This window comes from Sus scrofa, chromosome 5, assembly GCF_054392235.1.
Source record: "Sus scrofa isolate SSC_HxYL_T2T_F1_AM1 chromosome 5, Sscrofa_HxYL_maternal_Yorkshire_Landrace_v2.0, whole genome shotgun sequence".
Classification (NCBI taxonomy): domain Eukaryota; kingdom Metazoa; phylum Chordata; class Mammalia; order Artiodactyla; family Suidae; genus Sus; species Sus scrofa.
In genome coordinates, this window is record NC_139387.1 from 23,333,738 (window position 1) to 23,350,610 (window position 16,873).

A 16,873-nucleotide genomic window follows, 5' to 3' on the forward strand; every position below is an offset into this window, starting at 1 on the left:
CAGTGCTCTTTATGTGCATGATCTCGTGTCTCTACAGCTCTATTTATGCTACACCCACAATTGTTGTCACTTTGCAGACCAAGAAATCAAATTACTATAGTTGTACAACTCACTTAATGTCATGTAACCAGTAATTAATATTAGGATTAAAATCAAGGCACCCTGATTCTAGTGGTTGTGCTTTAGTTTTCATAATTGTATGATTGTATTTCAATTATTGTATATGTAAAATGATGAATGAAAATCCTGTTAGGTACACAGAGCAAAATAGGTGCAGAAGTGAGGAGAGAGTTTGACCTTCCTTTGTCTTCCCTGAAAGCAGAGGAGCAATTCAGTTTATAGGAGTAGAGTGAATGTCTCTGATAAAATTCCACCTGACTTCATATATCCTCTATGACTAGGTTCTGTTATTCTTTCTCTTCACAACCACAGGAGAAGTTATCTGTTGCTACGTGATGTCATAAAGCCTCAAAAGTATTGTTCGAAAGGACGATTATGTGTACTTTTTTTTGGCCACACCCACGGCATGTGGAAGCTCCCAGGCTTCAGATTTTTTAGTTAATTTATTTAGTTTTTATTACTCAATGAACTTATTGCATTTATAGTTGTACAATGATCATCACAATCCAATTTTATAGGATTTCCATCCCACAACCCCAGCGCATACCCCCACCTCCCCGAACTGTCTCCTTTGGAAACCATAAGTTTTTCAAAGTTTGTGAGTCAGTATCTGTTCTGCAAAGAAGTTCATTCCGTTCTTTTTTCAGATTCCACATGTCAGTGAAAGTATTTGATGTTGGTGTCTCATTGTATGACTGACTTCACTTAGCATGATAATTTCTAGGGCCATCCATGTTGCTAAAAATGGCCCAGGCCTCGGATTGAACCCACACCACAGTTACAACCTGTGCCACAGCTGTGGCAATGCCAGATCCTTAACATACTGTCCCTTATGGGAACTTTCAATGTCTGCTTTTTAATAGGGTTAAAGAGGCAATAAACTTAGAAAGTATGCATACTACTATATTTTGCCGTAAACAATAAATAAATCCAGACTAAGTATGGACAGACTTTATGCAAAAGGATTATTGCAGTGGAGGTGGAGGGTTTGGGAAAATGGCAAGAAAGGATACTTCGGGAAGAGGCCAGGGAAAGATTTCCCAAGGTGTTGACATTATGATGTGAGCCACAAGGGAAGTCTCCAAGGCATTGCCACTATGCTGAGTTCAAGGATAAATGGGATTTATCTAAAGGACAAGCTAGAGAAGGAAAAGAACAGTATTTCAGGAGTGAACAAGGATCCAGAAATAAAAAAATTAGGAAGACAAATGTATTCCATATGCCCAGCCGCAGAGGACTAGGGAGAGAAATGTGGAAAGTTATGAAGAATTTAATAAATAAAAGTATGAAGAGTTTTATACTCTCAAGAGTTTTACATGAGAACTAATACAGAGATTCATATTTTTTTGTTCTTTTCACTTTGTGCTACTGATCTCTGATCAGTATGAACCTGAGTTTTCCATATACTTTTCTAGTTTAGTGTTATTGGAATTTGTTTTTGTATTTGTGCAAAACATAGCTACTTTTTTTCTCTCTCTTTTCTTTTTTTTTTTTTTTGGCCGCACCCCAGGCATGCAGAAGTTCTTGGGCCAGGGATGGAACCCGAGCCACAGCAGTGACAACACCAAATCTTTAACCACTTATGCCACCAGGGAACACCAAAATATAGCTATTTTTACAACTGGAGTTTCAGTACATGTTTCCATGTTTCCATGTTTCAGTGCTTGGGCTGCTTCTTCCTAAGAGGTTTTTTTTTTTTAATTTTCCTTTTTATTATAAACACCCATTGATGATTTATCTCCAGCTCTGTAATGTTAGTCTTCCTCTTTGATGATACATTTATTTCTGTGTAGAGTACATTTTCTGATTTTAGAAAGTATGTAAAAATTTTTAAATTGAAGTAGTATGTTACTACTTAGTTTCAGGTATACAGCAGAGTGATTCGGTCATATATATATAATATATGTAATATAATGTATGTATCCTTTTCACATTCTTTTCCATTATGGTTTATTACAAGATATTGAATATAGTTTCCTATGTTATGTAGAGGTCCTAGTTATTTACCTATTTTACATATAGGAATTGATATATGCTAATCCCTTTTTATTGAGGTATAATCAAAACGAAGAATTATATCAGTTTCGGGTAGGATGATTTGACATTTGTTTATATTGTGAAATGATTACCACAATAAGTATGGTTAACATCGGTCAGCTTATCTAGATATAGAATTTTTCTTTATGTGAGGAGAGTTTTTAAGATTTTAGAAAGGGGATTTTTGTACTACCATTTGGAGAATGATCCTGCTGGGTATGTGGATGATCTGTCGTCACCATCGTCATCATCATCTTTCACGTACTTGCACAGTTGAGCTGTTTGCTGAAGAGGTGACAGTGGTTTGAAGGTGTAATTTCTTTTGTCCTCCTGGACAATCTCTTTTAATGGCAGATGGTACCACAGCCCATTTGTTTTGTAAGGAGGGGAAAAAATAAACCAGTTAGTATCTGTTTTAGCTCCAAGAACAAAAATGTTTTTAGACACTTTGTCTAGCCACCATGATGATTTCAAAGATACAAAATCATGTAAAAACTTAAGGCCCATTAGTCTAGTATTTCCCAAACTATCCATGGTGAAGAACTTGCATTGAACTACCTTCAATTTGTTGCATACTCATATTTTGTAAATACAGTCCAGGTGAATTATTTAAAAAAGAATTTAAAAAGGCATAAGGCTGAAGTTCAATTTTTTTTTTATTGTTAGGTTCACCAAATATTAACTTTGTGACATTGCTCTTATAATATATAAAGCTTACTTTCTCTTTTTCTATTTATTTTTCATCAAAAAGAGTTTGCTGATCTGCTTTTGTCCTAAGCTAAAGACGACACCAAGCTGTCATAATAATTTGGATCCACAATTTCAATATTTTCCTATTTCTTTGAGAAAAATGCCATTCTTTTGATTGAATAACTGAATGCCTGCTTCACTTGCTTGTTCCTCAGGGTATACATAAAGGGGTTTAGCATTGGGGCAACGGAAGTGGTGAGCACTGACACACCCTTATTAATGTCCACTTCTTCGTTTGCTGAGGGCTTAATGTAAATGAAGATGCAGCTTCCATAGGTGATGGATACAACAAGCATGTGGGACGAACAGGTGGAAAAAGCCTTTTCCCTTTGCTGGGCAGAGGGGAATCTTAGGATTGTCTTGATGATGTATACATAGGAAAGAACTACACACACAAGGGTCATGATGAAGGTCATCACGGCGCAGGCTATAACCATCTGGTCTATGAACCATGTGTCTGAACAAGAGATCTTGAGGGTAGGTGATGCATCACAGAGAAAATGATCAATGACGTTAGAGTCACAGAACTCCAGATTTAAGCCTAGGCTAAGTGGAGGGATTATGATGAACAAGCCTCCAGCCCAACAGGAGAGGACAAACCTTCTGCAGACTCTGCTGTTCATGATGGTCACATAATGCAGGGGTTTGCAGATGGCCACATAGCGGTCATAGGACATGATGGCCAAGAGAAAAAATTCTGTTGATCCAAAAAAGATGAAAAAGAATAGCTGACTGGCACAGGCATTATAAGTAATGGTCTTGTCTCCAGTAGACATGCTATAAAGGAATCTGGGGATACAGACCGTAGTGAATGAGGTCTCTAAGAAGGAGAAATTTTGGAGGAAAAAGTACATGGCAGATTTAAGCTGAGAATTCGCTAGGGTGAGGGAGATGATCGTCAGATTGCCAGTCGCACTCAGCATATAGGTGACAAGCAGGAAGATAAATATCAGAGCTTGAAGTTGTGGGTCATCAGTCAGTCCCAGCAGAATGAATGTCATCAGCCTTGTATGGTTTCTCATCATGGGCTGCGGACTTCAGCCCAATCTGTTTAGAAAATTGAGATTGATATTGAAAAAAGTGGTACCAAAAATCATGTTGTCAATGGATACCAGCAAAAAACTTCACTGAATGCAGTTCTCATAGATTCTCATCTTGGACTTAACAATAAACCCTGAATAGATGGCTGTCCTCAGCACTTACTGAAGTGTATTCCACAGTTGGCTGAGGGATGTTTTCTCAAAATTGTTTTTATTGCATTAGAGATCTTCTTCTTTCTTTTCCGGCTGCACCCATGGTATATGGAAGTTCCCTGGCCAGGGGATGAATCTGAGCTTCAACTGAGACCTATGCTAGAGCTGAGGCAATGCCAGATCCTTAATCCATGGCACCACAGTGGGAACACCCTGGGGACCTTATTTTTATAGCTCTTCCCACTTTCTCCAACTATTTTTTTTTCCTATTGATTTTGACATTGTGAATGCATTTGTTTTTTAATTTAACTTTAATCACAGGAGCAGAAGAGATTGTTGATGTAGGTGGTGATTTCACTGGTAGTCTAATATCCTTTTTCTTCCTATAATTCTTTACTACTCACCAGTTGAATTAAAAAAATCACCACCAGTTTCACACCATCGCTTGAAGTTCCGATTCTTTATTAAATGCATGTGCAGAACTTGATCATCTTGTCTCTGTGTGCCTCTGTAATAGAAGTTGGTAAAACTTGACACTGTTGTGTCTAAAGATAATTTTTTTTTGTCCTTTTAGGACTGAAGCCCTGGCATATGGAAGCTCCTAGGCTAGAGGTTGAATGGGGCTGCAGCTGCCAGGCCATTACCGCAGCCACAGCAACTCAGGATCCAAGCTGCATCTTTGACCTACATCTCATCTTAGGGCAAAGCCAGATCCACTCACCCAGTGAGTGAGGCCTGGGATCCAACCCGTGTCCTTATGGATACTAGCTGGGTTAATTACCCCTGAGCCACAGCGGGAACTCCTAAAGAGAATTTTTAACAAAAAAAGCAAAGAGATTCCTAAAGACACCACCTTTCTGTTCCTATCTGCTAACAATCCCTAAGTTTCTAAGATGAACCCAATTTCTACTCTTGTTCAATCTACAGTAAAGCAGGGTCTTGATGCACTAATATAAGAAATATACCACCTGGGAAGGTGGTAAAAATTCAAAGGCCCAGGCTTTATCCCACTTTAATGAGCTTTGGCATCTGAGTTCTTTATCTCTCTAGGTGATTCAGAAACACATCAAAATTTGAGAACCACTTTCTTTGGTCATTAATCTATACATACCAAATAATGTAACTGCTATTACTTCCTATTACATTTACAATGTGATAAAGCTGAAATCCTGCCAATTGTCTTAATATCTAGGTGACAGGTTCAAATTCGATTTAAAATAACAAATCCATTCTGCAAGGGCTCTGTCGCTCTTAACTCACTGCTTTGTTTCTTCTCATTCACCAAGATTTCCCATAAAATATAAGAGCTGAATAAGTCTCTGCCAGTTCTAATGTGGATTCTGCAGGCATGTTTTAGTGAGACTGCTTTTAAGAAGGTCATCTCTAATGGCCTTCTGTCTAAATACAATATACACCTTTTGTTGGGTTGAACTGTGTGTACTTACTGTTTTTACATATCTGAAGGACAGATCAACCTAATGCTTGACCTTTCTGTTGGGCTGCATCTTTAATTTACTTCCTTCTTTTCATCTTCCTTACAATTGTGTACTATTTGTTAAGTATAAAAATATGTTTAAAAACTACCAATACTACCCACCATGGACGGTGGCAATAATGCTACTGTTGCAAGAAGGGCAACCCCTTCAAGGCCCCTAGAAGGTACTCTTGCCTAACCCTCAGAAATGAATCATCTGGGGAGAAATGGGTGCTGACAAAGCCAGAGACGTTATTGGGCAGGGGCACCTGGGCAGAGAGCACCAGGGTAAGGGAACCCAGGAGAACTTCTCTGCCATGTGGCTTGCAATCTCCTAATAGCAGTTTTTAATTTATAAAATATTTTTACTAGTAAGTATAACAAAGAGGAGTGTATAAAAATGGGTGGAGCTTAAATAATATGTATTAAAGAAACAAGAATAGAACACAACTTGCACCACAGAAGCCCTTGGGGGGCTTTCCCTGATTACCACTGCCTATCAGCTCCTGTAGCTAAGGGAAGTTTCAATTTCGTGATAATAACATTCTGTTCATTAGAGTTTTCTAGTATTGTCCGCATGCTTGAAATTTAGTTTAGCTATTTTAAACTGCATAGAGATGGAAGTGTACTGACTATAGTCTTTTCTGTCTAGCTTTTCTTAACATTATGTTCTAGAAATTCACTGATGTTTTTATTTGTAGACGTGGTTCCATCTTTTCTGGAATCTGAGGATGGCATTATGAACACACCCTAATTTATTAATGTACTCCTCTGTTGATTGTTATCTGTGCTTCCAATTTGGATTATTATAAATCATGTTTGCTATGAATCTTGTTGCATGTAAACACAATTCACAATGCTTAAGTCACATACCTGTCTTTCAAGACAAAATTTGAATTTCTTTCAAAGATCGCATTCTCCAGAATTTATTCTGCTATTTTCTCAACAGCATTGATAGATTTAGAAATCTTTAAAGAGGTAGGCACTTCTTTGCTTACCATCTTCATTGATCAAACTCCCTTGACATCAATTAACATTTGTATGCTTCTGATTCCTAAGTCTCTATCTCTAATTACAACTATGTCCTTGTATTCTACGCACAGAGCCAAATGGCTACTAGTGACCTGTTCAAATGGCTCAAAAATTTTCATAGCCTATTTCAGAGCATCTGTGTGTATTTCCTAAAAAAAGAGCTAATATGGAGTTTTAGTTTTGGCTCAGCATTAACAAACCCGACAAGGAACCATGAGGATGAGGGTTTGGTACCTGGCCTGGCTCGATGGGTTGAGTATCCGGAGCTGCCTTGAGCTGTGGGGTAGGTTGCAGGTGAAGCTCAGATCCTGTGGTTGCTGTGGCTGTGGTGTAGGCCACTGGCTGCAGCTCCAATTCGACCCCTAGCCTGGGACTTTCCATATGCTGCACATGAGGCCCTTAAAATAAAAGAGAATAAAAAAAGAGGTTATAAGTATTGAGCATTGTAACATGCCTTATATGGAGTCTTGTCTGGAACTCTCTCTCCTTCAATTGTTTGTGTTTCCTTCTCGACCTTATCTCATGAATATATCATCACTCCTGCTCTGTAACCATTTACCCTTGTCTCCAAGGGTAATTATACCCTTATTCGAAATGTGTATAACCAGATTCAAGGATGAGTTTGCATGGAATTTCATCAAATTTCGGGCAATCTTTCTAAAAGTCAAAACTGGCCATGCAGTAATGATGTATAGAAAAGTTTATATGAACATTTGATCCCTAACAGTACATTGCTCTTATGTTTGTAATTGGAATATCTCATATCAAAGATTACATGTGCAACAATGTTTTGTGATCATTCCACTGGTGATAGCATTTGCTTGCTATAAATCAAAATGGCTTATTTTTATATCTCAGTGCGGTGGTTTGTCTGGTTAGATTCCCTCTAACTACTGTCTCCAATGGCTAACTGACATATACTCCACTCATGTAGGGGGTTACATGAATTCCTTTGAGAAATTATCTTGAGCCACCTTTGTCTGGGTTAAGTGCCTTTTGTTCCCCTTGCAACCCTCTGCTTTTTACTACCTTAGCATTCAGCAGGAGGAAATAATTTTGTTGAGATTCAAGACTATGCTTCATTCAAATTATATTATGCAATTAGTGGAATTTTAGATTTATAATCAAATAAATTTATACTCTAAAACATACACATCCCACATTTAACCTACTAACCTCAAACACATTTTGGCTTCCTCATTCAATGCAATTGGCATTCCTTTTTAAAATGTCTTTAACAGATGTTTCCCATAACTTTGAACATGGGCGTTACTGCTAAAGCTCATTTTGGTGGAGGAGTTACTGCTAATCCCTCTGGCATTACTCTAGGCCATGACCTGTGGATGCTGAGAGCTCATACTGATGACCACAGTGACAGCTGCCTTCCTCTTTCTGTCCAAGTTGCTATTCAGAGTTTTCTCTTTTTTGATGTCACAACTTCTCAACACACCTCACTGAGAAATTACAAACTGAAATCAGGATTTGTAATTCTGTATATCGGTTTCTAGCTGTTTCCTCTTTGGACCTAAATCACTTACCCCTGATGCTACTCAAATATTTCCAATTGGAAAGTGTATCTCTAAGGCTGTCATTTTCCTACATTGCTAACTGAAAAGCATCCCTTGGAGGCCTTATGAATAGTTTCACTTGGTTCTTTCCTTTTTTTCCTACCCAGGTGAAGGCAGGAGGCAGCCCCCACTTTGTGCCCAGATTCTACTATTCAGCACGTCATGTGTAAAACACCATGTCAAAGAAATGGAACTAAGTTAATTCCTGAGAGGGGGTATTTAAAGACCATAAAGGGACCAACCGTCATAGATCACCTGAAGTTATAGGAATGAAATGTACCTGTTCACACGTATCCTCCCTCTGCTGGCACATTGTTGGCAGAGCAGTGTTCTTTTTTGCAAACATATTTTTTTTTTCCTTCCTAAGTAGGATCATTATCTTGCCTGGATACTTAGGACCAAATTTAACAAAGAGATTTATAGGAAAGTGCTGGGTCATAATCTCTACTTATTCTTCAAAGATGATTTTTGTTGTTAAATTTACAAGTGCATAGGGTAATCACTGTTGGAACACGAACAGGTGTATCATGATATTGAGGAAAGCATATGTGTATGTTTCTGTGCACACACACATATACACACATTTCTCTACAATGTGTGTGTCTATATATTTATCGTTTGCATGAGTGAATGAGATATTGAGAAAGGTTGCTTCTGGGTGTTCAAAAAATCATGCTACGTTGGGATAATTTCACTAATGCCTCAGCAGGCTGACATTTATTTTAATGTGTTTTATTTCATCACTATAAAAATTACCTGCTTTAATTTCTTAAAAAGACCTTTTCATAAATCAAATCATCTTAGTTTTCAGAGGCAAGCATCATTCTATCTCTATGTCAAGGTGAGATAAGTGACCAAGGTGAACATACTTACTCTTTGGTCATCATAGCTTCCGAGAGTCATTTCACCCCAAATTCCCCAGGGTGACAAAAAGCAACCGCAAATGTGTCCATGGAAATAGTGGGTGCACTGCCAATCACCCATTTTTGTAAGTCCATGCTCACACTCACAGGTGGAGGTTTCCTGAGTTTTCTATCTCTAGAACATTTTGAGATTTTTCTCAAGCTTTTGAACTCGCTTTAAATCTAACACTCTTTTCTTTAAGAAAACACTCTTCCCTTTAAGAAAAAAGCTGGAGGGTGCAGGACCCCTCTGTGGTTTTTAGAGAACCTGCTGTTATGATTCCTTTGAAATACTAACATTTTTTTCATGTACATACCTAAGTGAATAAACATTTATGTCCTTAGTGACTGGTTCAAAAGTCACTAAGGAATCTGGTGTGTAAACTTATTGGGAAAGAAAAACTCCTGAAGGAACAGTGGGGCCAGTGTTTTCAGAGACAGAAATCAAAATGAACTTCATCATAAACCCTTTTAAATTACAGGGAACAATTTTCCTTATTTACTAATTTTTATGAATATTTCTTTTTAATTGTAAAAATAATTCAAATAATCAAAAAGGAAATACATAAAAATTACACATGGAAAAGAGACAACTATTGGTATTTGTATATGTACACTAAGGCATACTTCTTTTGTATATCTCTGTGCATGTTTATTAAGACATATAAAATGGGAGCACATTCCATAAAATTGAATCATAAAAGTGCTATTTTTTAGATTTGTAAACACAGGGCACTAAGTATCACTTCAGTAGTTTTTGTTTATTTGTTTGTTTTCTAGGGCCACACCCTTTGCATTTGGAGGTTCCCAGGCTAGGGGTCAAATCAGAGCTCCAGCTGCTACCTACACCATAGCTCATGGCAATGCTGGATACTTAACCCACTGAGTAAGGCCAGGGATTGAACCCAAAACCTCATGGTTCCTAGTCAGATTTATTTCTGCTGTGACACAGTGGTAACTCCTCACTTCAATAATTTATACAAGCTTCAGCACAAAAAATTCCTGCAGGGGAAAAAAATGGAGTTCCCCGTGGTCTAGCAAGTTAAGGATTCGCCATTGTCACTGCTGTGGTATGGATTCGACCCCCGGCCCGGGAACTTTCACATGCTGGTCTATAAAAATCCCTGTGTGTAGTGTTCATTTTATCAATGCTTGGTTACTTTTTAAAACAATCTCTGATTTTGAATACTTTTTTACTCTTCATTAAAATTACTGCAAGGTACTCATTGTATGTACTTATTCTCTATTTCACTCACTGCTGTAAATTTATTCTTGATTTTTAACAATTGACAGATTTCCACAAAAGTAATAATTTAGAAAACATTATAGAAATTTATCATAAATTATTCCAAATGGCCTTTATAAGATGCATCATTATTTGGATTTTGTTTCATATTGCAAAGTGCTATCCCAAAAGGGAACACCAAAACTTGCCAGTCTCAAGCCCACTCATTTCCCCAGGCCCAGTTCCTAAACACTACATTTTCTTAATTTCATTTTCAAATTGTGAATTACTAGTATACAGAAATGCAACAAATTTATTTTATTGATTACATATCCTCCAAAATTGTTAAACCTAGTCATTCAAATGGCAATGTGGATTTTGTGGATTTTCTATGAACATGATCATGTAACTTACAAATAAAAATAGTTAAAGTAGTTTCACTTCATTTTCTGTCTTTATTTCTTTTATTCCCCCCCTCTAACTGTCTTTGTAAAAACTTCTGCTGCAACGTTGAATAGAAGTGTTTAAAGCAGATATTCTTCATCATACACAGTACATAATCTTTTTTTATATTTCTGGATTTAAGTTATTTTTAGAGGATCTTCATATTTATATTCATAAGGACTATGTATTCATAAGGTCTTTAGTTTTATTTTGCCATGCTTATGTCAGATTTTGGGATCGTGATAATGCTGGCCTCATAAAATAAGTTGGGAAAGGTTTTCTCTTCTATTTTCTTCAGGGGGTTGTGAAAGACTGATACCAGTTGTTGAAACATTGGCAAAATTCGCCATTGAAGCTATCTATTTCTTGTGTTTGATTTAAGAGAAGCTTTTTAAAAAATTACTAATCTATCAATCTCTCTACTTGTTATAAATCAATTAATTTTCTTAAGTTTGGTGGTTTGTGTCTTTCTAGAAATTTGTCCATTTCATCTTGGTGATCTAATAGGTTTATGGTGTTTTTGGTATTTCCTTAGAGTGCTTTTTATTATTGTGACATTTAGTAACGTACTTCTTTCTTCCTTTCTTTTTCTTTCTTTCTTTCTTTTTTTTTTTTTGGTGGGGGGGGGCTGCAGCTGTAGCATATGGAAATTTCCAGGCCAGGGGTCGAATAGGAGCTATAACTGCCACTCTACCCCACAGCCACAGAAATGCCAGATCTGAGCTACATCTGCAACCTACACCACGGCTTGTGGCAATGCCAGATCCTTAACCCACTGAGTGGGGCCAGGGATTGAACCCGAATTTTCATGGATGTTAGTCAGGTTTGTTTCTGCTGAGCCACGACAGCAACACATTTCTTTTTCTTCTTGATTTTAGTAATTGGAATTTTGTCTCTTTTTTTTATCTTGTTCAATGATATTAAATATTTTCCAATTTTGTCAATATTTTCAAACAACCAATTTTTGGCTCTGTTGATTTCTGAAATATTTTTCTATATCATTTATTTCCATTCTGGTCTTTTCTTTGTGTACTTCTTTCTGCTTGTTTTGAGTTTAGAATGTTCTTCTTTTTACAGTTTCATTTTTATTGTGGGAATTTTATATTTTTCCAGTTTTACTGAGGGACAACTGACATACAGCACTGAATGTCAAGTTTAAGGTATTCAGCAAAAATGACTACTTACATACATTGTGAAATGATTACCAAAATAAGCTTAGTTAATTTCCATCTGATGTAGATAAAATTTTTTTCCTTAGAATGAGAATTCTTAGGACCTATTCTCTTAACACATTTCAAACATACCTTACAGCAGTGTTAACTATAATCAGCACGTTTTATGTTACATCCCCAGCCCTTATTCATCCTGGCATTTGTATCTCTTGGCCACCTTCATCCAATCCCTTCACATCCTTGTCCCCAAACTTCCCATCACCACTGCCCTCCCCCTTCTGGTAATCAGGAACATGACCTCTTCTTCTATGAAGTTAGTTTTGTTTTGTTTTGTTTTAGTTTTAGATTCCACATATAAGTGAGATTGCACAGTATTTTTCTTTCTCTGTGTGACTTATTTCACTTAATATAATGCCCTCAAGGTCCAGTCATGTTGGTATAAGTAGCATGATTTCGTACTGTTTATGAAATATACTAATATTCCATTGTATAACATCTAACATTTACACACTCAAAGGGGTTTTTCTTTTTTGCATTTGCTGTTTATTTATACTGAACTAGTGTTAACTGTGACTTACTTCTTTCATTTGGGAGTGGAATTTGATAATCTAGTATTTTGTAGATGGAAATGTATTTGAAAAATACGTTTCTTTAGTAATCTACTTGCTTAGTGATTTTATGCAATTAAGTAGATAATTAAGTGTTTCTGCAATACATAAACAACCTATACTTATACACATAGGAGTGCTCATATTAGAATTTTCCTACCAAGACTGTTGATTGCTTTTTTTTTAGCAGCTGCCTGCAGCACATGGAAGTTCCTGGGCTAGGGATTGAACTGGAGCTGCAGCTGCAGGCCTACACCACAGCCACACCGCAGCTAGGGGCAATGCCAAATCCTTAACCCAATTGCCTTAACCCAATGAGTGAGACCAGGAATCAAATCTGCATCTTCACAAACACTATGTCAGTTTTCTATCCTCTTGAGCCACAATGGGAACTCCTTGATTACCTTTCTTTTGTTATATTTTACATTCTTTTAAGTGATTTCATACTTTATGTGTACACTATACTTTTATGTTTAATTTATTCTCTTGGTATTACATTTTTATGACTATTATGATTGAAATAATGTTTTCTTATTGATTTCCTGTTGCCTATTTCTATGATTGTCTGCTGATTTTTAAATAATTTCCATTTTTTTAATCTAGAACACCAAATTCCATTATTAATTCCACTAGTGTCCTATTAGAGTTTCTTGAGTTTTCTGGGTATGTAAGAATGTCCCCAGGATTAAAAAACAGATATATCAAATTTCATCAATTTTAAGATATGCAATTATACTATGTATCAATATTGAAAAGAAAATGTTGAATAAACTGTGAACAAGTGTATGACATAACTCTATTTCAGAAAAGCAAAATGTGAATAAGACTTTGAAATCAATCAAATGCAATATTTTTATTTCTTCTCACTCATATTTACTCTAACGATTTTTCTTTTATTATTGCATATCCAAGATCTTCCAATAAGATATTGAACATGTTCATTTTTTTACTCATCAGTTCATTAGGGTGGGGCTTATCTATGCTGTCGGACTTTTCAAAGAACTGCCTTTTGATTTCTTTAGTTTACTTCTTTGATTTCATTTTCTACACATAGTAAGTTACATTTCCATTTACTGTTGTTAATTTTTTTTATTTTTTCAAATTTATTAGCATGCATATAACTTCTCTTTTGGGCTAGTTTACATTTTTATAAGCGATGAATACATTTAAGATAACAGAATTCCTACTGACTACAGCTTTTTCAGTGCTCCATATAATTTGTGATCTCTCTGCATTTCATTGCCTTCTAGATAGCAGTAAATAAACTTGGTGTAAATACCATTGTTTCCAAGGAAGTGTATTCGTGTGGGCTTTTCAATTCATTGTGTCTAAGAAGTTAGATTATTGTCACAGAATTTGTACTAATAAATCTTAATTTGTGTTAGATGTTGGCACAGGTATCAAACACACCAGGGGGTGTTTTTTCCTTGACTAACTCTATAAGCAGCAGACAATACTTTTCAGAAAAGATATCATCTTTCTATCGAAATGGGCATGGTTTTCCAATTCGAATTTCATTGAATGTGCAGCTCTTGTGTCACCAAGTGCTCCCACAGCACTAATCCTAAAACTGCAAACCTAAGTCTCTGTGATGTGTAGTGCAATGCATGCTCCCATAACCCCTGCCTATACTCTCTTGAGCACCCCTTCCTGTCATAGAATATTTCTCTACTTATACTTTTAATGATTTTTATCTTTTCCATTATAGTTGGTCTACAATGTTTTGTCAATTTCTACTATACTCCAAAGTGACCCAGTCTTTTTCTTTTCATTTTCTCATATTATCCTCCATCATGTTCCCTCACAAGTGACTAGATATGACTCCCTGCACGATACAGCAGGATCTCATTGCTTATCCACTCCAAATGCAATAGTTTGCATTTATTAACCCCAGACTCCCAGCCCATCCCACTCCCTCCCCCATTGCTCTACTTTTAGTTGTATCATTACTTCTGATACATTTTATATACAATTTTGCAATGATTTCAGCTATGGATTCAAAAGAATATTGACTATATTTTATCCACATTTATGTGTGCTCATTGACTAATATGTATTTTCCTTTTTTTCCTCAATATTGGAAGTGCTATTATTCTCTTTCGCATTTGATTTAAATTATGTGAACTTTTGTTTCAGACATTTATGTAAAATTACTCTTACTACACATCTTTCATATCATTGTTGTATATATTTAGAAGATCTACAGAAATTTTTACCCTACATTTTCCAGAGTAATGACTTTTATTGTATATTAATCTTTTCAAAATGATTCTTTTTGGAAGTTGACATGCAAAGCTCTCAGATATTGGATTGAAAATTAAGATATAAAAATGGCTTGAGTGGGTCTATATAGAAGCTAGGTTAAAGAAATGCTGAGAAAATTAATGTGACTCACATATATATTATTAAAAAGCAAACACAAGATTACAAGCTCCAAAAATAAACATTGTGACTGTTTGGCCTTGGTTTTGAGATGATGGTTTAAAAACATTGCGTTTTGTTTTTGTTTTTATTTTTTTACCTAGTTGAGAGCAAGGCTATTCTTTTAATTGAATCTTTAAAGGCTCTTTTAACTTGATTATTTCTCAAGGTATAAATAAATGGATTCAAAGTAGGTGAAACAGAAAAAATGAGCAGTGAAACCACTTTTTTAATAGTCACTTCTCCCTTTGCTGTAGGATTCATGTAGATGAAAATGCACATTCCATAGGTGATGGAAACCACAATCATGTGGGAAGAGCAGGTCGAAAAAGCCTTTTTCCTTTGCTGGTCAGAAGGGAACCTAAAAATTGTCTTGATGATGTAAGCATAGGACAGAACTACACAAGTGAGAGTCATATTCAGGGTCAGCACAGCACAGATTATAACCGTCTGTTCCATGAGCCATGTGTCTGAGCATGAGATTTTCACTAAGGGAAATGCATCACAGCCAAAATGATCAAGCCTGTTAGAGTCACAGAATTTCAGATTTAAACCCAGGCTAAGTGGTGGGATTAAAACACAGAGACCAGCCATCCAACAAGAGCTGATGAGAATCCCACAGACTCTGCTGCTCATGATGGTCACATAATGCAGGGGTTTGCAGATGGCCACGTAGCGGTCATAGGACATGGCGGCCAGGAGAAAAAACTCTGTTATTCCACAGAGGTCAGTGAAACACACTTGAATGAAACAAGCATTATAGGTAATGATCTTGTCACCTGTTGCTATGCTATATAGGTATCTGGGGATGCAAGAAGATATGAATGAGACCTCCAAGAAGGAGAAATTTTTTAAGAAAAAGTACATGGGTGTTTTCAGGTGGGAATCCACAAAGGTGAGTGTGATGATGGTCAGGTTTCCAGTCAAACTCAGCATGTAGGCTACAAATAGAAAGATAAAAATCAGAACCTGTAGCTCGGGGTCGTCTGTGAGTCCCAGCAGAATGAATGTTGTTATTGTTCGGTTTCTCATCACTGACCTCTGACTTCTCAATCTGTAGGTGATATTCAGAGAAGTTTACCTACAGATTACAGACCATTTAAACTAATTTAAAATTTAATATATTTGAGATTTTATATTTAATTATATATAATATTGTACATAAATAGGTATATTTATATTTACATTTTATTTCCATCATGTCCTTAAAATTTTCCTTTGTGCCCAAGGAGATGCTGAGGAGGTGCACTTTTATGGGTAGCAATAATGTCTTTTGAGTCTTAAGAATTTTTACCTATTCAGAAATGTTATAAAAAACTGCATCCTTGAATCAACTATACTTCAGTAAAAAAAAAAAAAAAAAAAGGAAAAGAATTTGCATCCTTATTTCAAGTATTTTCTTGCCACTTTGAGTTAACTGTGCTAACATAACTTGAATTCACTCTATAGACTCAAGAGCAAAAGTTGAGGTGTGCGTACCAAAATGAAATTTTGTTTGCTGGTTAATTTTTACTTTGAGTACTTAATTCTTACAAACAACCCACACCCTGCTGCTTGCCCACAGCCCCACATTTCACAGTCAACGAGCTCTTTTCGCTGCTACTTTTACTACCGATACAGTGATGACTGCCTTCTCTTCCCTCCAGCATCTTCCAGTCAACGAATTATCTTCATTGATGCTACACCAGTAGGGATTCAGTGGTAGTATTTTCTGTTATAGAATTAGTGTATGTTATTTCATGTCTTGAGATTTTATGACATCAATTAATAGAAAATATCCCCCCCTGTGTTTTACCAATATATTTTTGTATTGTATAAGTAACTTATTGCATGCTCATCTTACTAATGTTGGGCAGGATTGGCTGTGACTACCCAACTCCAGTGTTGACAGTATCCAAAAAAAAAAAAAAAAAATCATTAACAGAGA

At 36.2% G+C, this 16,873-nt stretch overlaps 3 protein-coding genes across 3 annotated transcripts in view; 1 reads left to right on the forward strand and 2 right to left on the reverse strand.

The window, feature by feature from the left end:
• LOC146403204 (uncharacterized) overlaps positions 1–16,873 on the forward strand; it is a 732,844-nt gene that overhangs the window by 703,604 nt on the left and 12,367 nt on the right. The window lies entirely within an intron of this gene.
• Positions 2,991–3,932, reverse strand: LOC100152311 (olfactory receptor 6C2-like). The gene has a single exon (XM_084957851.1). It carries the CDS (start codon positions 3,930–3,932, stop codon positions 2,991–2,993), a length of 942 nt encoding a protein of 313 aa, XP_084813977.1.
• Positions 15,043–15,978, reverse strand: LOC146403216 (olfactory receptor 6C2-like). Its single transcript, XM_084957852.1, has one exon. It carries the CDS (start codon positions 15,976–15,978, stop codon positions 15,043–15,045), a length of 936 nt encoding a protein of 311 aa, XP_084813978.1.